The 18,026-nt window shown below is 30.1% G+C and overlaps 2 protein-coding genes across 5 annotated transcripts in view; both read left to right on the top strand.

Moving 5' to 3' along the window:
• The window catches only part of LOC141527759 (tRNA dimethylallyltransferase), a 112,636-nt gene that overhangs the window by 10,416 nt on the left and 84,194 nt on the right, over positions 1 to 18,026 (top strand). The window contains exon 2 of one of the 4 annotated variants that reach the window (XM_074243405.1): positions 8,756 to 8,799. The exons of 2 other annotated variants lie outside the window; for them this stretch is intronic. Coding sequence is in view for 1 of the 2 variants with exons in the window: in XM_074243404.1 (XP_074099505.1) it covers positions 10,730 to 10,847 (118 nt within the window). In the remaining variant the exon portion in view is untranslated. Of the gene's footprint in view, positions 1 to 8,755; positions 8,800 to 10,714; positions 10,848 to 18,026 lie in introns of those variants that run through there. One more of the 4 variants, XM_074243404.1, reaches the window with a different exon arrangement.
• On the top strand, positions 8,821 to 10,627 carry LOC141527762 (uncharacterized). Its single transcript, XM_074243408.1, has one exon. The coding sequence runs from the start codon at positions 9,524 to 9,526 to the stop codon at positions 10,625 to 10,627; it is 1,104 nt and encodes a 367-aa protein (XP_074099509.1). The 5' UTR covers positions 8,821 to 9,523.

Here is an 18,026-nt window from a genome sequence, read left to right as displayed (position 1 = left end):
CGACCGCTCAACAGATATGAAACTGAAAAAATACTGGCTCTCAACGACGTGATAGTGCTTCCAAGAGGAAATTATCACAAAAATCTGATTGTACAATCGATTCGAGTATTAGCTACAAAATTATAAATTTTTTTCGATATTTAATTTACTAAGTGGCTGTGTATCGTGTAAAAAGTGTGGTGGTGATGTAAACTTTACTGAGACAAGTATTCGAGGATTAGGTTTTAAACTAGTTGTGAATTGCAAAAATGTGATCCAGTTTTGATAAATTCATGTCCACTCATCAAGAATGCGTATGAAATTAATCGCCGTTTCATCTTTGCAATGCGGATAATTGGTATTGGGTTATCTGGAGCTGAAAGATTTTGTGCTTTCATGGATTTACCACGACCAATGTTCCATAGCTTTTACGATCGTCTGGTCACACAAATCAGAAATGCAGCTAGAAACTGTTGTGATTTAGTGTTGAAAAAAGCTGCTAAAGAAGAAATCCAAGAAACCTGCAAGCATTTAAAATCCAATGACATTCCTGGAATTTCTGTCTCCGGTGACGGTAGTTGGAAGAAAAGAGGGTTTAAATCTTCATTTGGTATATCTTCTCTAATTGGTTACTTCACTGGCAAAATCGTAGATGTAAGTATGAAATCCAGTTATTGTAAGATGTGTGCGCTAATGAGCTCAAAAAAGGAACAGCTGAATACGATCAATTTATGCAAGACCATGCTCTAGACTGTCCAATAAACCATGAAAATTCTTCTGGACAAATGGAGGTAGATGGAATAAAAGAGATGTTTATGCGATCAGAGTTATTACATAACGTTAAGTATGTAAACTATATAGGTGATGGTGACACTAAAACGTATAAAAATATTTGTGATGCTAAACCGTATGGGGACATGGTGAAGATAAAAAAAAAGGAATGTATTAATCACGTGCAAAAACGAATGGGCAGTCGACTAAGGGCTTTGAAGAAGCAACGAACTAACAAGAAGACAAAAACAGGAAAAGAAGAAAATACACAGAAAAGTTTAGGTGGGAAAGGTCGATTAACGGACAAAGCAATTAATGAATTTACAAAGTATTATGGTTTAGCAATCAGACGTCATTCTAATGATGTTGATGAGATGTATAATGCTATTTGGCAAACATTTTATCACAAGTTTTCATCACCCGAAGATCCGCAGCATTTTCTTTGTCCTGAAGGTGCAAATTCGTGGTGTCAATTTCAAAAGCTGTGGCAACAAATACTTTGGACTCATTAGTTGAAAAACCACCACTTCCTGCAGATATTGCGGAAGCTTTAATACCGATTTATGAAGATCTATCGAATCCAGAGTTATTGGAACGATGTGTCGGTGGGTTTACACAAAATAATAATGAAAGCTTCAATGCATTAGTGTGGCAGCTCGCCCCAAAAACAAATTCTTCTTATTCCCTTATTGTTGAAATAGCTTTATATATTTCAACAATTACATTCAATGATGGGGCTCTAGCAACTCTGAAGATATTAGAGAATCTCGATGTTAAAGTAGGACCAACACTCTACTCATACTGCGCTGAGCGCGACGCTACTCGGGTTAAAGCTGCTGAAAGCCGCATGGAAACGGCCAGTAAAAAAAAAAAAGTCAAGGTCAATACTAAAGATAAGGAGGAAGAACCCTCATATGGCCCAGGACTTGATAGTTTGATGTGAGTATGAATATTTTGTGAAAGACTAGATTTTAAAGTTGCGAGAATCTTCTTAAAACTTTACTCGCGTTTTTCTCAAAACGACTTTTTTCAAACTTTCCGGTACTGTAACTTTCGTAAATATGAACCGATTCTCAATTTTTTTGTTTCCCCGTATTCGTCTACTTAGTGGCTATCGTCGCACGTAGGGGATTTTGAAAATTTTAATTTTTAAGATTTTTTAAAGCTGTTTGAGTCCAAAAAAATGAGGAAAAAAGACGAAAAAATTTTCAATATGGCGCCATTTTTTCTCAAATCAAAATTTTCAAAATCCCCTACGTGCGACGATAGCGACATTCCTATAGATTAAAATGCCGTTTGGTTTTTTTGTTTCAGATAATCCGTTTTTGAATTACAGTACCGGCAATGGAGGAGGAAATTTTTTTGGTGCTCTACAAAAATGTTTATAACTTTGTGATAACAAAATATTTTTGAATAAAAATTTAGGAGAATTATCCTCAACATATACTTTATAAAACAAAAAAAACCCGATCCCCAAATTCCTTTATTATCCTAGTAAAAAAAATTCCCGAAAATTGCCTATTTTTTCCAGCGTCACAGTGGCTATCCCCCTTAAAGCGAGAATTATATCTTGACTGGAGAATTTTTCCTCAAGAAATTCTTTTTCTTCAAAATGGTGTTCTTGGTGTAAAATTCTTGCTCTTGAATCAAGTTAAATTTTTTATCAGTGTAGTATTTATTTATGAGTCATTTTGGTTTGTGGCATCTCTTGCAGCATCAGCTCCATACGGCGATTTAAATTATATTAAGATTGTGTATCAATGCAGGACGACTGATAGGAAAATTTCTGAGGCAGTATTGCACAAATTTAAAAACCAGTTTTTTTGAAATTTCTCAAAATCTACCCGTCTGAATCGGTTCAAACTATATTCAAAATCTAAGTTTGGGTAAGCCTTTTCGAATGGCGCCAACCGCGATGAAATCGGCCAAGCCGTTCAAAAGTTATAAGAGGAACACCACACACACACACACACACACACACACACACACACACACACACACACACACACACACACACACACACACACACACACACACACACACACACACACACACACACACACACACACACACACACACACATATATATATATATATATATATATATATATATATATATATATATATATATATATATATATATATATATATATATATATATATATATATATATATATATATATATATATATATATATATATATATATATATATATATATATATATATATATATATATATATATATATATATATATATATATATTAGGGTGGGTCAAAAAAATCGAATAATTTATTTTTGACTTTATACTCTGAAAAATAGGTTCGTAGACACCTAAAAGAATTCTCTCAAGTATAAGCTCTTAATTATAACGGGAAGGCCCTCCGCTTTGCGGGTTTCTATTTTTTCGAATAATCAGATAAAAAAATTTATATCTCGCTTCCAACTGCTTGGAAAAATATTCCGTGGCATAGATTTTGTGAGAAATTGAATGCTTTACAAAAAGGTCTCTTATGACTTTTTCAAAAACTCAACCGATTAAAAGATATTCATAGTTGAAGTTTGGCTATTTTAAGGAAAATATTCGTTTTTATTATGAATTTTATAAGTCGATGAAAAAAATTATTTCGGATTGCGGAACTCATGATTTTGTAGGAAATTTACTGCTCTACAAAAATGGTCTCTTATGATTTTTTGATTAAGTGAAGCCGTTACGAGATATTCATCGTCAAACATTAACGAATATCAATATTTCCAGTTTTTGATCAATAATTCGATAAATTTTAATTTAAACTATGAGTTTCAGGAAAATTTACATAAATTTGAGTTTCGATCGATAAAGAAATGTTATAAACAATTTTTTTAATATTGTTTTCAGTCTTGAGCTTGTTTGATTGCATTAAAACAAGAAATTAGAGCATTTTTTCGACATATAGCCAATGATTAGTTTAATTTGAAGTGAATGACATATTTCTTTGTCAAATTTAATATGAAAAGTATTGAATCAAGTGAGAAACAACCAGTATTTAACTTTTTTATAGAAAAATTTTTTATTGAATTATCAATTGCAATATAATTGTCTATATTTTTAACATAACAGTACGCTATTACTATAAATAATTTCTTTTATTACAATTTGGGAATGTTTTTTGATGTTCTTTGACAACTTGCAATAAGTACTGGAATTGTTCTTCATTTTTGTCAAGCATTGATTATATTCACTGACTAATGCAACAGCTCGCTCTGCTGAATCATTGACAACTTTTAGTTGTTGAAAGTATTCTTTATTTTCGAGATAACTCTCATTAGTAGGCCATAATTCAACATCGACATCAAGAAAGTCATACGGTAGATCGAAGATTTTGAAAAGATTTAATGACTTTTTAGACACAAAGTCACTCAGAGTTCTCTGCGCCAATGAATTCAAATCTTTTTAGCAATTAAAAATCTTTTAGCTTTAGAATCTGTACCTTCACGAGTATTAACAGCTTCAACAATACTTTTTTACTTCTAATGGAACGCCATCGTCAAACAGTGATAAAATGGCAAGTTCATCGCTCAAATACCATAAGTGCGAAATCATTTTTTCACACGTAGCTGAAGAAATCAAAGGATTGATATGTTTGTACTCCAATAAATTTTTCATAAACTCCAAGTCATGATAAGCAGCAGTTGTTGCAGAAGTTGATGAAAACCAAGCTTTTAAATACAATGTGACTATAAAAATACAGAAATGACGAAGACCATGCAATTCTTTCTGAGAGAGTTTGAATTCATCTCTGAATAGATACATTTTCAAACTATAAATGGCCTTAGCCATCCATCTAGCATGATGAACAGCACCAGGACGTTTGAAAGAAATCTTTTCTTGAGGCATTTCTCCAAGGAAAATCAATGATAATTCCAATAATTCTTTATCTAACTTATTATAACATTTCTTTATCGATCGAAACTCAAATTTATGTAAATTTTCCTGAAACTCATAGTTTAAATTAAAATTTATCGCATTATTGATCAAAAACTGGAAATATTGATATTCGTTAATGTTTGACGATGAATATCTCGTAACGGCTTCACTTAATCAAAAATCATAAGAGACCATTTTTGTAGAGCAGTAAATTTCCTACAAAATCATGAGTTCCGCAATCCGAAATAATTTTTTTTCATCGACTTATAAAATTCATAATAAAAACGAATATTTTCCTTAAAATAGCCAAACTTCAACTATGAATATCTTTTAATCGGTTGAGTTTTTGAAAAAGTCATAAGAGACCTTTTTTGTAAAGCATTCAATTTCTCACAAAATCTATGCCACGGAATATTTTTCCAAGCAGTTGGAAGCGAGATATAAATTTTTTTATCTGATTATTCGAAAAAAATAGAAACCCGCAAAGCGGAGGACCTTCCCGTTATAATTAAGAGCTTATACTTGGAGAGAATTCTTTTTAGGTGTCTACGAACCTATTTTTCAGAGTATAAAATCAAAAATAAATTATTCGATTTTTTTGACCCACCCTAATATATATATGCATACAGACATACATACAGACACCATAGCGGGGATAGTCAGGAAAGCTTCCTAGAACCTTGAAACGTCGAGATCTGATGAAAACTCGATTTTTGTACAACAGGGTGAAAACAATTACTTCCCGATTTTTGAAAATCTTCGATTTTCTTAGCGGGAAGTTAAAAAATCAGAGATAATTTTACTAACGGACAAATGATGAGGTCGACCATTCGTACCACGATTTCCGTGAATTTAAGGGTCATATTTAAAGAACATTTCTTTCAGTGCACAATAATTACACAAATATAAGGTAAATGAGAATTTTGTTGTTTTTAATCTGTGCAAGATGGTCAAAAAAACACATCACTCCAATTATAGGCTTAGATAATAATAATAATGATAATTATAATAATTATTATTAATATTATTATTATTATTATTATTACTATGACAAATTATTTTATGATCAATTAAATTTCAATGTTACTCAACATTGAGAACATTTTAAATTGCAGCGGATGAAAACCACTGTGCCCGGGCTTGCGCGCGCCACTACCTCAGTTTCTATAGTTTTTTTACCGACCGTTTAATAAAACGTGAGCAAATAATTTTTTTTTTATTTCATTAATTTTTTACGCGATTATAATAAAATGCCGGGTGTTCATTTTTATTCATTCAGATTCAGAATTTTTCGCCCTTTATTTTAGTTATAATATTAATAGGGCTTTACATTAATATAAATAAGATATTTGAAGAAAATATACCGTGTCTCAGCGACCCGAGTGTTATTTTTTTATTTATTTAAAAAACCCGGGGGAGTTCAGATTTCTAATTATTATTTTCGTAATCTACGAATTTTTTTGCATAAAATGGAACTATTAAATTCCACGAGCAAATTAGTTCCCACAACGGTTAAGAGTAGTCAGTGGACTAAAAATGCAATTTTATAATAAATCCAGCGAGGTGGGTAGGGACTAACTTTGCTATAATTCATGCATGTCTCTTAGATTCTCTAACACTTTAAGAGTCATTAGATTTTGGACTTATACATTACTAATTAATAAGTAATCATTGATCATTTATTATTTCTTTCAAGAGGTGCCCGTGTTGTTCAGTCAATACCGTTCTTAAATCAATTTTTAATGATTACTGTATAACTATTTTAAAGTTCTTTATTTAATCAAGTCATCGATTAGTGTCGACTGATTTTTTTGTGTTGATAAAATTATTATTACGTGATATAAACAGCAAGCTGTGCAAATACTAATCGAATCCATAAAAAGAATTATTTCGAAACTTTAATGATCGAATTGAATTTATTTTTAAACGGTTTATTTTAATCAAAGTATAAAAAAAAAACATACAACAAACTTTTTTTCTTAATTTTCATTGAACTATTTTCAAAGTATTATTATCCAAAATTTATTGATTTTAATTCGTCGCATATATCATTTATTGGTAACTACTATAACTATTTGATTAAATAAGTAACATTATTTATTACAGACTATCTGGATTCATCCAATAAAATTTTTTTTGTTATTACTAAACAAGCGAAAAAATATTCTTATTACTTGGAAGCCATCCATTAGAACTTTTCTTCACTTTCGAGCTAACAATATTAGAAAATATCTATATCACATATTAGGAATCAATCCAGCTCTTAAAACTTAAACGAAAGCCTTTCGAAATCTCCGAGCTCAACAGTCTAAAAATTATTTAAAGAAAATAGGTTTTTTTTAATTTTTCATACAATCTGCATTGAAAATGCAAGTTTCAATGATTGTTGAGCCAACCGAAACTAGACAATTTTAGACCAATGCGACTGTTGCCGGGCAGGAATCAATCATATCTTCTTGTCAATCATCATTTTCTGCCCGCGAGACGAAGTTGCAGCTTTATTTTCAAATTTATCAGATTATCTTTTGTTTATTTTATACCTTTATAATTATCATTCTAACCGTTAACTGTACTGACATATTATAATTCTCTTACTAAGCATAAATAAGAACGACAAAAGAAAACTATTCAATTTACAAATAATGTTTAATAAAAAATCTGGAGAACGGTTGACCCTAAAAGACCATCCCTGCAACTTCCCGCTAATTCCATATCTAACCCTAAAAGTTGCACATGCATGACGTTTTTAAGCTCTTCGAGCTCACAAATATAATTTATAAGTTATTCCGAGCTCTCTGAGCTTAAAAGTCTAATAGAAGTTTCATAACACAGTGTTTTCTGGATTTTTAAACCGCAATATCTTCTTAATGAATTAACCGATTTTCACGTGGTTTGTCGCATGTCGCGCAATTTTTTGAATTCTATTAATTCTATGCAAAATTTAAAAAATTCATTTTTTCCAAATTTTTTCGACAAAGATAACTTACGAAACAATCAACCGATTTTCACGTTCTTGGCGGCAATCGACGTAGTTTTTTGGGTTCAAATAATCATTTCATTTTATCAAAAACGATCCAAAAAAAAAAATGTCGAAGTTATGTTAAAAAAAAAAACACTTTTTTCAATATTTTTCGTTTTTGATAACTCCCGAACAAATCAACCGATTGCGATGAGACTGGTAGTAATCGACGTGGTTTTTCAAGTTTAAGAGAGAGTTAGTTTTTGTAATTGATCGGTCAAGCCATTTAGAAGTTTTTCCAAAAAAAAAAACTTTTTAAAAATTTTATTTTTGAGATTTCTTAGAATCAAGCGAATCGAATCGATTCAAATTTTTACAAAATTTAATGACAATAATTACTCTTTGATCGATCAATGCTACTCTTTGGATCGCCACCTATTTCGATCCAACCAGTCGAACCGTCCAAAAGTTATAAGAAGTTTAGATTACTAAAGGATCACACACACACACACACACACACACACACACACACACACACACACACACACACACACACACACACACACACACACACACACACACACACACACACACACACACACACACACACACACACACACCAGACAGACAGACAGACCAGACCAGACAGACAGACTATAAACATCTACGATTAATTCGGCGTCGAATGGTTGTGGTTTTATACTGATCGGTTCAGTAGTTTTCGAGTTTACCTCGGACAAAGAAAACAAACTTTGCTTATAGGTATATAAATGCCTATAATCAATTAAATAAATTGTTTAAATAAACCATGTCAAAATACAGATCGTCAAATTAAGTCTCAAATTTTATTCTCACGATACATATAAACTTGTACAATATTCATAAACTGATATTGAAAAATATTTTTTTTTTAATTAAACAAATACAAATACATAACAAATTCATCAACATACCATGAGACATAAGTATCAACACGTTGTTGTTATAAAACAATCCCCGCTGGAGGCAGGTTAAGCACACGTATGCTTCTGATGCATCTTTTATACTCCAAATACTCATTCATAATTATTTGATTTTAATTGTTGTTGTACTTATATATAGTGTATTTGAACAATTTATTTATTTGATGTATTTATTTTAGATTGCCTGAAGAAGTCTGGATGTCTGTCGAAACGTTGCAATAAAGTGAGAAATAATTGTCAACATTGCGTTTGTGGTCTGATTAACCTGATTTTTTATTTAATTAATTCTTTTTGGACCTGATTTAAACAATGATGAATGATTATATTTAATTACATACAATAATATATAATGAGATGCAGTATGTTTTAATAATTATGTATGATCATATACGATTACATAAGATTTGATATAATTGTATATGATTATATATTTTTATTATTATTATTATTATTGTGGGTGGACGTATGTTATGACGCTCCGATAAAAAGTTGAAAATCTATAGTGTTAGTAGAAATAAAAATAAGTTGTTTTTTGCTTTTTGTGTAAATTAAAATTTTCTCAATTCAATTTTATTTATAATCTTGCTGTGCAATAAGAGTTGAAATTAATAATTTTAATCAAAGTTGTAAATTTTATTGAAAGGTTAGGTTTTACAAGAATTAAATTCTGAATTACACAACTAAAACTTTAGTCTTAAGAAGCCCAATTTACACAAATTAACTCTGAAAGAAGATAGTAGTGACATCGAGTTTCCGGAAAAAGAACTGAGTTTAAATTTAAATTTGTAAAATTACTGTACACATATAATTATGAGTATGACTTCATACACATGTGCAAGGTGTAAACAACCTGTCGGTCATAAATGAAATTAATAACGAATTAAGCAGTAAGTCAAATACTCAATGTGATAATAATAATACATCAAATCAGTGTGGTAGTGGTAAGAATGACTGCACCATCTCAATCTCACGTAAATGACCATGATTTCGGTTTGTTATTGTCAAAATTTGATAAAATACATATTGAAATGCAACGTTTAAATACTAATAATTCAAATAATTTTAATAATATTCCATCTGTGATAAAAAATAAAATTAATAAGTATGTGGATGAGGTAAAAAGCTCACTCAAAACCTTTGTTCAGCAAGAATTCTTAAAAATGGAATTAGAATGGAAGGAAGAAGTGTTAAATAGGAAAGATAACAACGTGCCATTACCCAATACTGATTCCTATAACAGCAGTAATGAATCCGTCAGTAAGACACCAATATTTAAGGTTAATCCCATAATTGTAGAACCACTTCAACAACAAGATTCTAATACAACAATTAATCAATTGAAAGATAATATTGATGTAGCTGAGCTTGGTATTAATATTACTAAATTAACTAATCGACCTAACGGTACCATTGTAATAGATGTGGAAGCGGAAGCTGATAGAACCAGACTTACAAATGAGATTCATGATAAACTTAGTAGTACGTTAATTGTTAAAAAATTTAATAAAAAACTTCCTAAAGTTAAAATTGTTAAATTAGATCAAACAATAATGAAATTGAATGATGATAAAATTGTACGTGATCTATGCATTCAAAATCAATGGAATGATTTACATGACGTGTCTAACAACGACGATTTGGTTAGTGTAGTAACAAAATATACCACGACTAACGGCCTTGGATCTTTAATTCTGGAAGTTCATCCATCTCTTCATGATAAAATTATAAAGAGTGGTACGGTTAAATTTGGTTGGCAGAAGTACAGAATTTATAACCATTCTAATATTATTCGATGTTTTCGGTGCTGGGGATTCAATAATTTTGCGGATAAATGTACTAAAAACGAAATTTGTAGATTATGCTCCGGTAATCATAATGAGCGAGACTGTAAAAGTGATGAAAAAAAGTGTATAAACTGTAGTGAATTAAATTTAAAGTTAACAGAAAGTAATTTTAATATTAATCATCATGCTACATACATCAGTTGCAGTGCTTATCTTCGTTTGGTTAATAAAAAACAACTTAATAAATTAAAAGACATTGACCAATAGCAATCTATGAACCAATAGAAAAAACATTACTTTAGTATTATTTCGGTTAATATTAGTGGTTTAATTAAAAGCAAAGAAGAAGTTAATGTGATTATAAATCAAATGAAACCTGAAATAGTATGTTTATGTGAAACACATGCTGCTGATGATATATCTGATTATGAGATTGCTTTTGAAAATTATAGTATGATTAGAACTAATACAAATAATAAAAGAACAGGTGGAGTTATAACTTATGTTGTGAAAAATATCAAGTTTAAAGTAGTTTTCAATAGTAATGTTATGATCGATGGATCATGGCTGAATTGTATTCAATTACATATAGGTGACTTCAAATTATGCTTATATAATATATATATATCGATCGCCGAATAGTAGTGTAAATGTATTCTGTGATAAATTTATAGAGTTAATAGAACAAACTGTAGATAAGGGTAAAATTTTAGTTGTAGGTGATTTCAATATTGACATGCTGAGAAATAATTTCTATGCGAGAAAATTACATAACGAAATGTCTAACTTAGGCATGAAACAATACATTAATACACCGACAAGAATAACTGCGACTTCTCAAACAATTATTGACTTAGTTTTCTCAAATTTCTGGATTAAACAATGTTTAATAAACATACTGTTATGACAAAACCCAAAATATCTGATCACAGCATATTATTATTAGGTGTTGATGGATTAAAAAACTATGAAAAGAATACTATTATCTATACAAGAGATTTTAAAGGAGTAAATGACGAAGCTCTTATAACTAAAATTTATAAAAAATTTAATAATTGGGAAAATGAATTTTGTTCTGAAAATGATAACATAGACTTAGATGTAGTAACTGATAGAATAAATAATTACTTGTTTGACATACTTGACGAAGTTGCGCCCTTAACTAAAAAAGTAGTTAGTGGTAAATGGATTAATAAACCGTGGATTAGTGCTAATATTATTGACATGATAAAAAAAAAAGATAAATTATATAAAGTTGCTACACTAGTTACAAAAATTAAGGGATATAAAAAAAATTCCAAATTTTTTGGTGATTTTCAGCGAGCTGTAACTCCGAGGAAAATGATCGCACAGAAAAAAAAAAAAAAAAAGCAAATTGTAGCTCCAAGTGTCTAGTTTTTAGATATGACCATGAAAATTTTTTGTCATCGTCAGGTCTGGAGAAATCCTAAGAAAACTACTGAAAAAAATTTTTCGAAATTTTTTCGTCTTAAAAAGGTCTACGGGCTTCAAAAAAATTTTTCGATTGTTTCGTTTAAAAGCTCTTTTAGTAAATTTAATACCCTTTAATTTGACGTAATCAAAAAGCCTGTACGATAATTTGCCGCGGAGTTATCGTCAATCAAAGCAAAAAAGTTTTTTTGACTTTGGAAATCAATAACTCTGGAAATAATGACCGTATAGGAAATCGAAGGAGGGTTTTGAAAACTACACAATATTCTCTATAAGAAAACGTAAACCGCTTTTGAAGAAAAATTTTTTTGAATTGAAAACTCGGACTGAAAAAAAGACAAAAATTCGCATAATTAAGGATATTTGGATAACTTGGTATAACTTTGGATAAAATGCATGAACGAAGGATATCGTTGGTAATTTTTAACTTCAAAGTGTCCCCTAAAATCCCTAAGAAATTCAAAGCGCTGCGATTTTTTGTTCATAGTGCCCAGAAGCTTCAAATTCTGTGTTTTCGCAAAAATCACCATTATGAGCAATTTTGTGATTTTTATTCATTTTTCCATTGAAAAAATTTTTTTTTCAAAATTCTTTATTTTTCGATCAAAGAGATTGATTTTTCAAGAAATTTGAAAAAAAAAAAAATTTTCAATTTTTTCGAAAATTTTTTCGAAATTTTTTTATCAAAAATTTTTTTATCGTCTTCAGAATGCTTCACTATTGTCAAAAAAATTAACTCAATTTTTTCTGTCCGCTACAACTGCCTTAGTTTTAAATCTCATTTTAAAAATTCAATAAAAACAAATTGATATACCCCCGCGGAGTTCGGCTTTTCCTCACACAAAACTTGAATTTTACGTTTTCTTTTTAGCCTAAATTCCTTACGTGAATTTTATGTAAGCTTTTCTTTGATATGCCTCGTCGACATTTAGCTGCCACAGATGTGGCTCGCATTGTTACCCTCCTTCAAGAGGGCTACAGTCAGGTGGAAGTAGCAGCTTCTATGGGGTGAGCCAGTCCGTTATCAGTCGGGCCTATGCCCGATTTAACGCGACTCAAAGTTACGATCGTCGTCCGGGTCAAGGTAGACTACGAATCACTACCGAGCGTGATGATCGAGCTATCATTCGAGAAGCTCGTCGAAACCCTACTGCGCATGCCCACACGATCGCTCATCAATTTCGCAATCGTCGACAACGTCCTCCCCAACAACACATATCGGCATCGACGGTTCGAAATCGCTTTCGAGAGCAAGGACTACGTGCTAGACGCGCAAATCGCGTAGGGTTTCGACGAGCTTCTCGAATGATAGCTCGATCATCACGCTCGGTAGTGATTCGTAGTCTACCTTGACCCGGACGACGATCGTAACTTTGAGTCGCGTTAAATCGGGCATAGGCCCGACTGATAACGGACTGGCTCACTCCCATAGAAGCTGCTACTTCCACCTGACTGTAGCCCTCTTGAAGGAGGGTAACAATGCGAGCCACATCTGTGGCAGCTAAATGTCGACGAGGCATATCAAAGAAAAGCTTACATAAAATTCACGTAAGGAATTTAGGCTAAAAAGAAAACGTAAAATTCAAGTTTTGTGTGAGGAAAAGCCGAACTCCGCGGGGGGTATATCAATTTGTTTTTATTGAATTTTTAAAATGAGATTTAAAACTAAGGCAGTTGTAGCGGACAGAAAAAATTGAGTTAATTTTTTTTGACAATAGTGAAGCATTCTGAAGACGATAAAAAAAAATTTTGATAAAAAAATTTCGAAAAAAATTTTCGAAAAAAATTGAAAATTTTTTTTTTTTTTTTTTTCAAATTTCTTGAAAAATCAATCTCTTTGATCGAAAAATAAAGAATTTTGAAAAAAATTTTTTTCAATGGAAAAATGAATAAAAATCACAAAATTGCTCATAATGGTGATTTTTGCGAAAACACAGAATTTGAAGCTTCTGGGCACTATGAACAAAAAATCGCAGCGCTTTGAATTTCTTAGGGATTTTAGGGACACTTTGAAGTTAAAAATTACCAACGATATCCTTCGTTCATGCATTTTATCCAAAGTTATACCAAGTTATCCAAATATCCTTAATTATGCGAATTTTTGTCTTTTTTTCAGTCCGAGTTTTCAATTCAAAAAAATTTTTCTTCAAAAGCGGTTTACGTTTTCTTATAGAGAATATTGTGTAGTTTTCAAAACCCTCCTTCGATTTCCTATACGGTCATTATTTCCAGAGTTATTGATTTCCAAAGTCAAAAAAACTTTTTTGCTTTGATTGACGATAACTCCGCGGCAAATTATCGTACAGGCTTTTTGATTACGTCAAATTAAAGGGTATTAAATTTACTAAAAGAGCTTTTAAACGAAACAATCGAAAAATTTTTTGAAGCCCGTAGACCTTTTTAAGACGAAAAAAATTTCGAAAATTTTTTTCAGTAGTTTTCTTAGGATTTCTCCAGACCTGACGATGACAAAAAATTTTCATGGTCATATCTAAAAACTAGACACTTGGAGCTACAATTTGCTTTTTTTTTTTTTTCTGTGCGATCATTTTCCTCGGAGTTACAGCTCGCTGAAAATCACCAAAAAATTTGGAATTTTTTTTATATCCCTTAATTTTTGTGACTAGTGTATTAAAACTAAATCTATAATAGATATGAGTAAATATCAAGTCATACGCAATAGGGTTGTTGATTTGATAAGAGTTAGTAAGCAAGAATATTATGAGTTTAATGTAGTAAATAATAAAAATGATTCGCGAAAGATGTGGAAAACACTGAAAGAGTTAATAGGTGACAAAAAAAATAGTAATTCTATTAAAGAGATACAATTTGGTAATAAAGTTGAATCTGACAGTTGTATTATTGCAAATAAATTAAATAATTATTTTATAGACAGTATTAATAATATTTTTAAAGAAATAAAGTGTGATGACGATAGTAATGATAGTTATATTGATGAAATTAGTGTAAATAATGCGGTATGGGATACTTTTGACAAAGTTAGTTATCTAGGGTTAGAAAAAATTATTAATAATCTTGATAGCAACAAAGGTTCAAAAAAATTAGGAATACGGTAGACCCTGACGGCCATCCGTGCAACTTCCCGCTAATTCCATACCTAGGTGCATAAAACTGCACTAATGATGTTTTTGAGCTCTTCGAGCTTAAAAGTCTGATAGAAGTATCATAGAACAATATTCTTTAAATTTTCAAACCGCACTAACTTTTCAATAAATCAACCGATTTTCTTGCGGTTGGCAGAATTTGACGCAATTTTTTTAGTTTCATGATGAATCTTCAAGTTTGAATTGATAAAACTAGGAAATTTGGAGTAATTCCAAAAAAACACTTTTTTTGGTTTTTTTTTGTTCATGATATTTCTTGAACGAATTGACCAATTTTGACCGGCTTGACGGCGATCGACGTAATTTTTTCATGTTAATAGCTGATTAGTTTTTAAAATCGATCAGTGCAGCCGTTTAAAAGTTATTCCAAAAAATGTCGGAGTTATGTTAAAAAAACACTTGTTTCCAAATATTTTATCGAGGATATCTCTCGAACCAATCAACCGATTTCCCTGTTTTTGGCGGCGATCGACGCGATTTTTTAAGCTCTAAAATTATTCTACATCATCAAAAACGATCCGAGAAGAAATGACGAAGTTATGTCAAAAAAACACTTTTTTCGGTTTTCTTTCTTTCACGATATCTCTCGAACGAATCAACCGATTTTGACCGGATTAGCGACAATCGGCGTGGTTTTTCAAGCTTAAGGGCGTATTATTATTATTATTATTATTATTATTATATATATATATATATATATATATATATATATATATATATATATATATATATATATATATATAGTGACAACATCGCGGGAGTAGTCAGGGCAGCTTCCTAGGACCTCAAAACGTTGAGATCTGATGAAAACTCGGTTTTTTTTAAAAACGGGGTAAAACCAATAACTTCCCGATTTTTAAAAATCTTCGATTTTCTTCGCGGGAAGTTAAAAAGGAATTAATTCTAGTCTTGTTAAGCTTATTTGGAAGGCCAAATGAAATTTAATAATGTGTACGATCAATATTTCATTAGAATTAGGAAGAGTACCTCTTAACTAGAAAATTTCTACTGTCGTACCGATTCAAAAAATTACAAGCAGAAAAATAGCAAGTAAAGTTAATCTGTTATGTCGACTTCGATTTACTGTGAGTAATTATATTAAAAGTCTTATTTATAAAACTATAGTTCTTCCTCATATTAATTACTGAAATACATTAATGTTGAACTATACTAATAAAAAATTATGTACACTACAAAAGATACAAAATAAAGCTATGAGGGCTACACTAGGAGTAAATAAGTACACTAGTATTCTAATAATGTTAGAGACATTGAATTGACTATCGATCCGACAAATGATATTTTATAATACTTGTGTATTCGTTTTTAAAATGAAAAATAGACTCCTACCTGATTATTTAAATGAAAAAGTTATATCTAACAATAATATTTATAATACCATGTTACGTCGAAAACGCAACTAAAATTTAATTATTTTTATCCTAGCCGTTAGGCTAATAGATGAGGATCTGAAGCTTTATGGGAAGGAGTTGAAGTTACAATATAAGAAAATGAATTCAATTTAATAAATATATTATAAAATTATCATACAAAGATTTGAATTATTAAAACAAACAAAAATCTCAATTAAGAACTTACTTAAATGAACACTTATGTAAAGAAACTTACCGTTTCTTTACATAATTGAAATTTACTTTACTAACAATTGTTTTTTTTTAATCTGACGCGTGGTTTCATTGAAACTTATAAAAACTTTTTCGATGTTAACACTAGGACGTCAGGACAACGAGAGATATTTTTGTTGAAAAATCGTAAAGGTGTCGAATTTTAGGGCGTTACTTATTTTTACTAGATGGGAGAAATAATGTCCAATTATTTTTCTATTTCCTTGAGCCCTTGCCCTTTCTTTTAGATTTTTCTATAATGTTGCATGAGTCCCCTCTACTTGGGTCAGAGTACAATATCGCTTCTCTTTTACTCTTATGCTCTATTATACATCTATGTGTTTGTGTATACGTAAGCGCATTTATGCATAGACAAAGACATACATGTGTACTATTTTACATTAAATTATTTACTGTGACCAAATTTTTATATTAAATTAGTTAGATAAAAATTAATTTGTACATAGATTACAAATTATCATTAGTTTCTTAGATCTAAATTTTTCTTTTTATTTAAGTCGTTATTTTATTCGAAAATAAAAGAAAACATTTATTTATTTTTTTTTGTTTAAACTTAAATTATAGTTATTAAATTTTGTTCCTTAAATTATCAACATATATTTTTTTTCTGTTGATACTAGAATTATCATAACATTCCTTTTTATTTTTTCTTTTATCATTATTTACTTTTATTTTATTTAAACTATTGTTTATATATACATTTATTTTGTTATCGAACTTCTATTTCGGATCTCGACAAAGTTTAAAATTCCATTAGGGTATTTGTTCAGGCTCAAATCCCTTAGTATGGTCAGGCCCAACTAAAACTAAATTTTTCAAATAAGTTTCTTTTGAAAATACTATTGATAAATTTGAAGATAACAAAATTTTAAAAATAAAATAAATGTATGTAATTAGTTGTAAGAACATAAAATTATTTATGAATAATTAAATTCTATTTGTTATAAAATAAAAATGTCGGACGTTGAGTCCGACATAACAAGCAGAAACCAGAATTTATTCAAAATTGCACATACTAGAACTTACACCACAGAAATCGTTAGATTATAGAGGGTTTCAATGTTATAATTCTTTATCGGACGAACTATTAAGAGAAAACCGTTTGAAAATATTTAAAATAAAATTAAAACTGTATATTAAGGATAAAATTGATTATTTGTATAAATTGTAATTTTTTATACCAAAGTATTACGTTGTATATTTTTGAAATTGTTGTAAATAGCTGATGCTAATGCTAATAAATCATTCATTATAATTATTGAAAAACGCTGCATCTAACTATATATTACTACATATAAATAATGTATAATTACACATTAATAATATGTAATCATATATGAGTATATGCAATTGTATATAAATTTTTTTATCCGGGGCTTAAAGGGAGCCCTGACAGTTTCCAACATTTTTTAAATATTTTGTATTATGAACAAGTCACAGTCT

Source organism: Cotesia typhae, unplaced genomic scaffold (genome assembly GCF_013202065.1).
Source record: "Cotesia typhae breed Kobodo isofemale line unplaced genomic scaffold, CoteBio_Ctyphae contig_4, whole genome shotgun sequence".
Classification (NCBI taxonomy): domain Eukaryota; kingdom Metazoa; phylum Arthropoda; class Insecta; order Hymenoptera; family Braconidae; genus Cotesia; species Cotesia typhae.
This window is presented reverse-complemented; position numbering and strand designations above follow the sequence as displayed.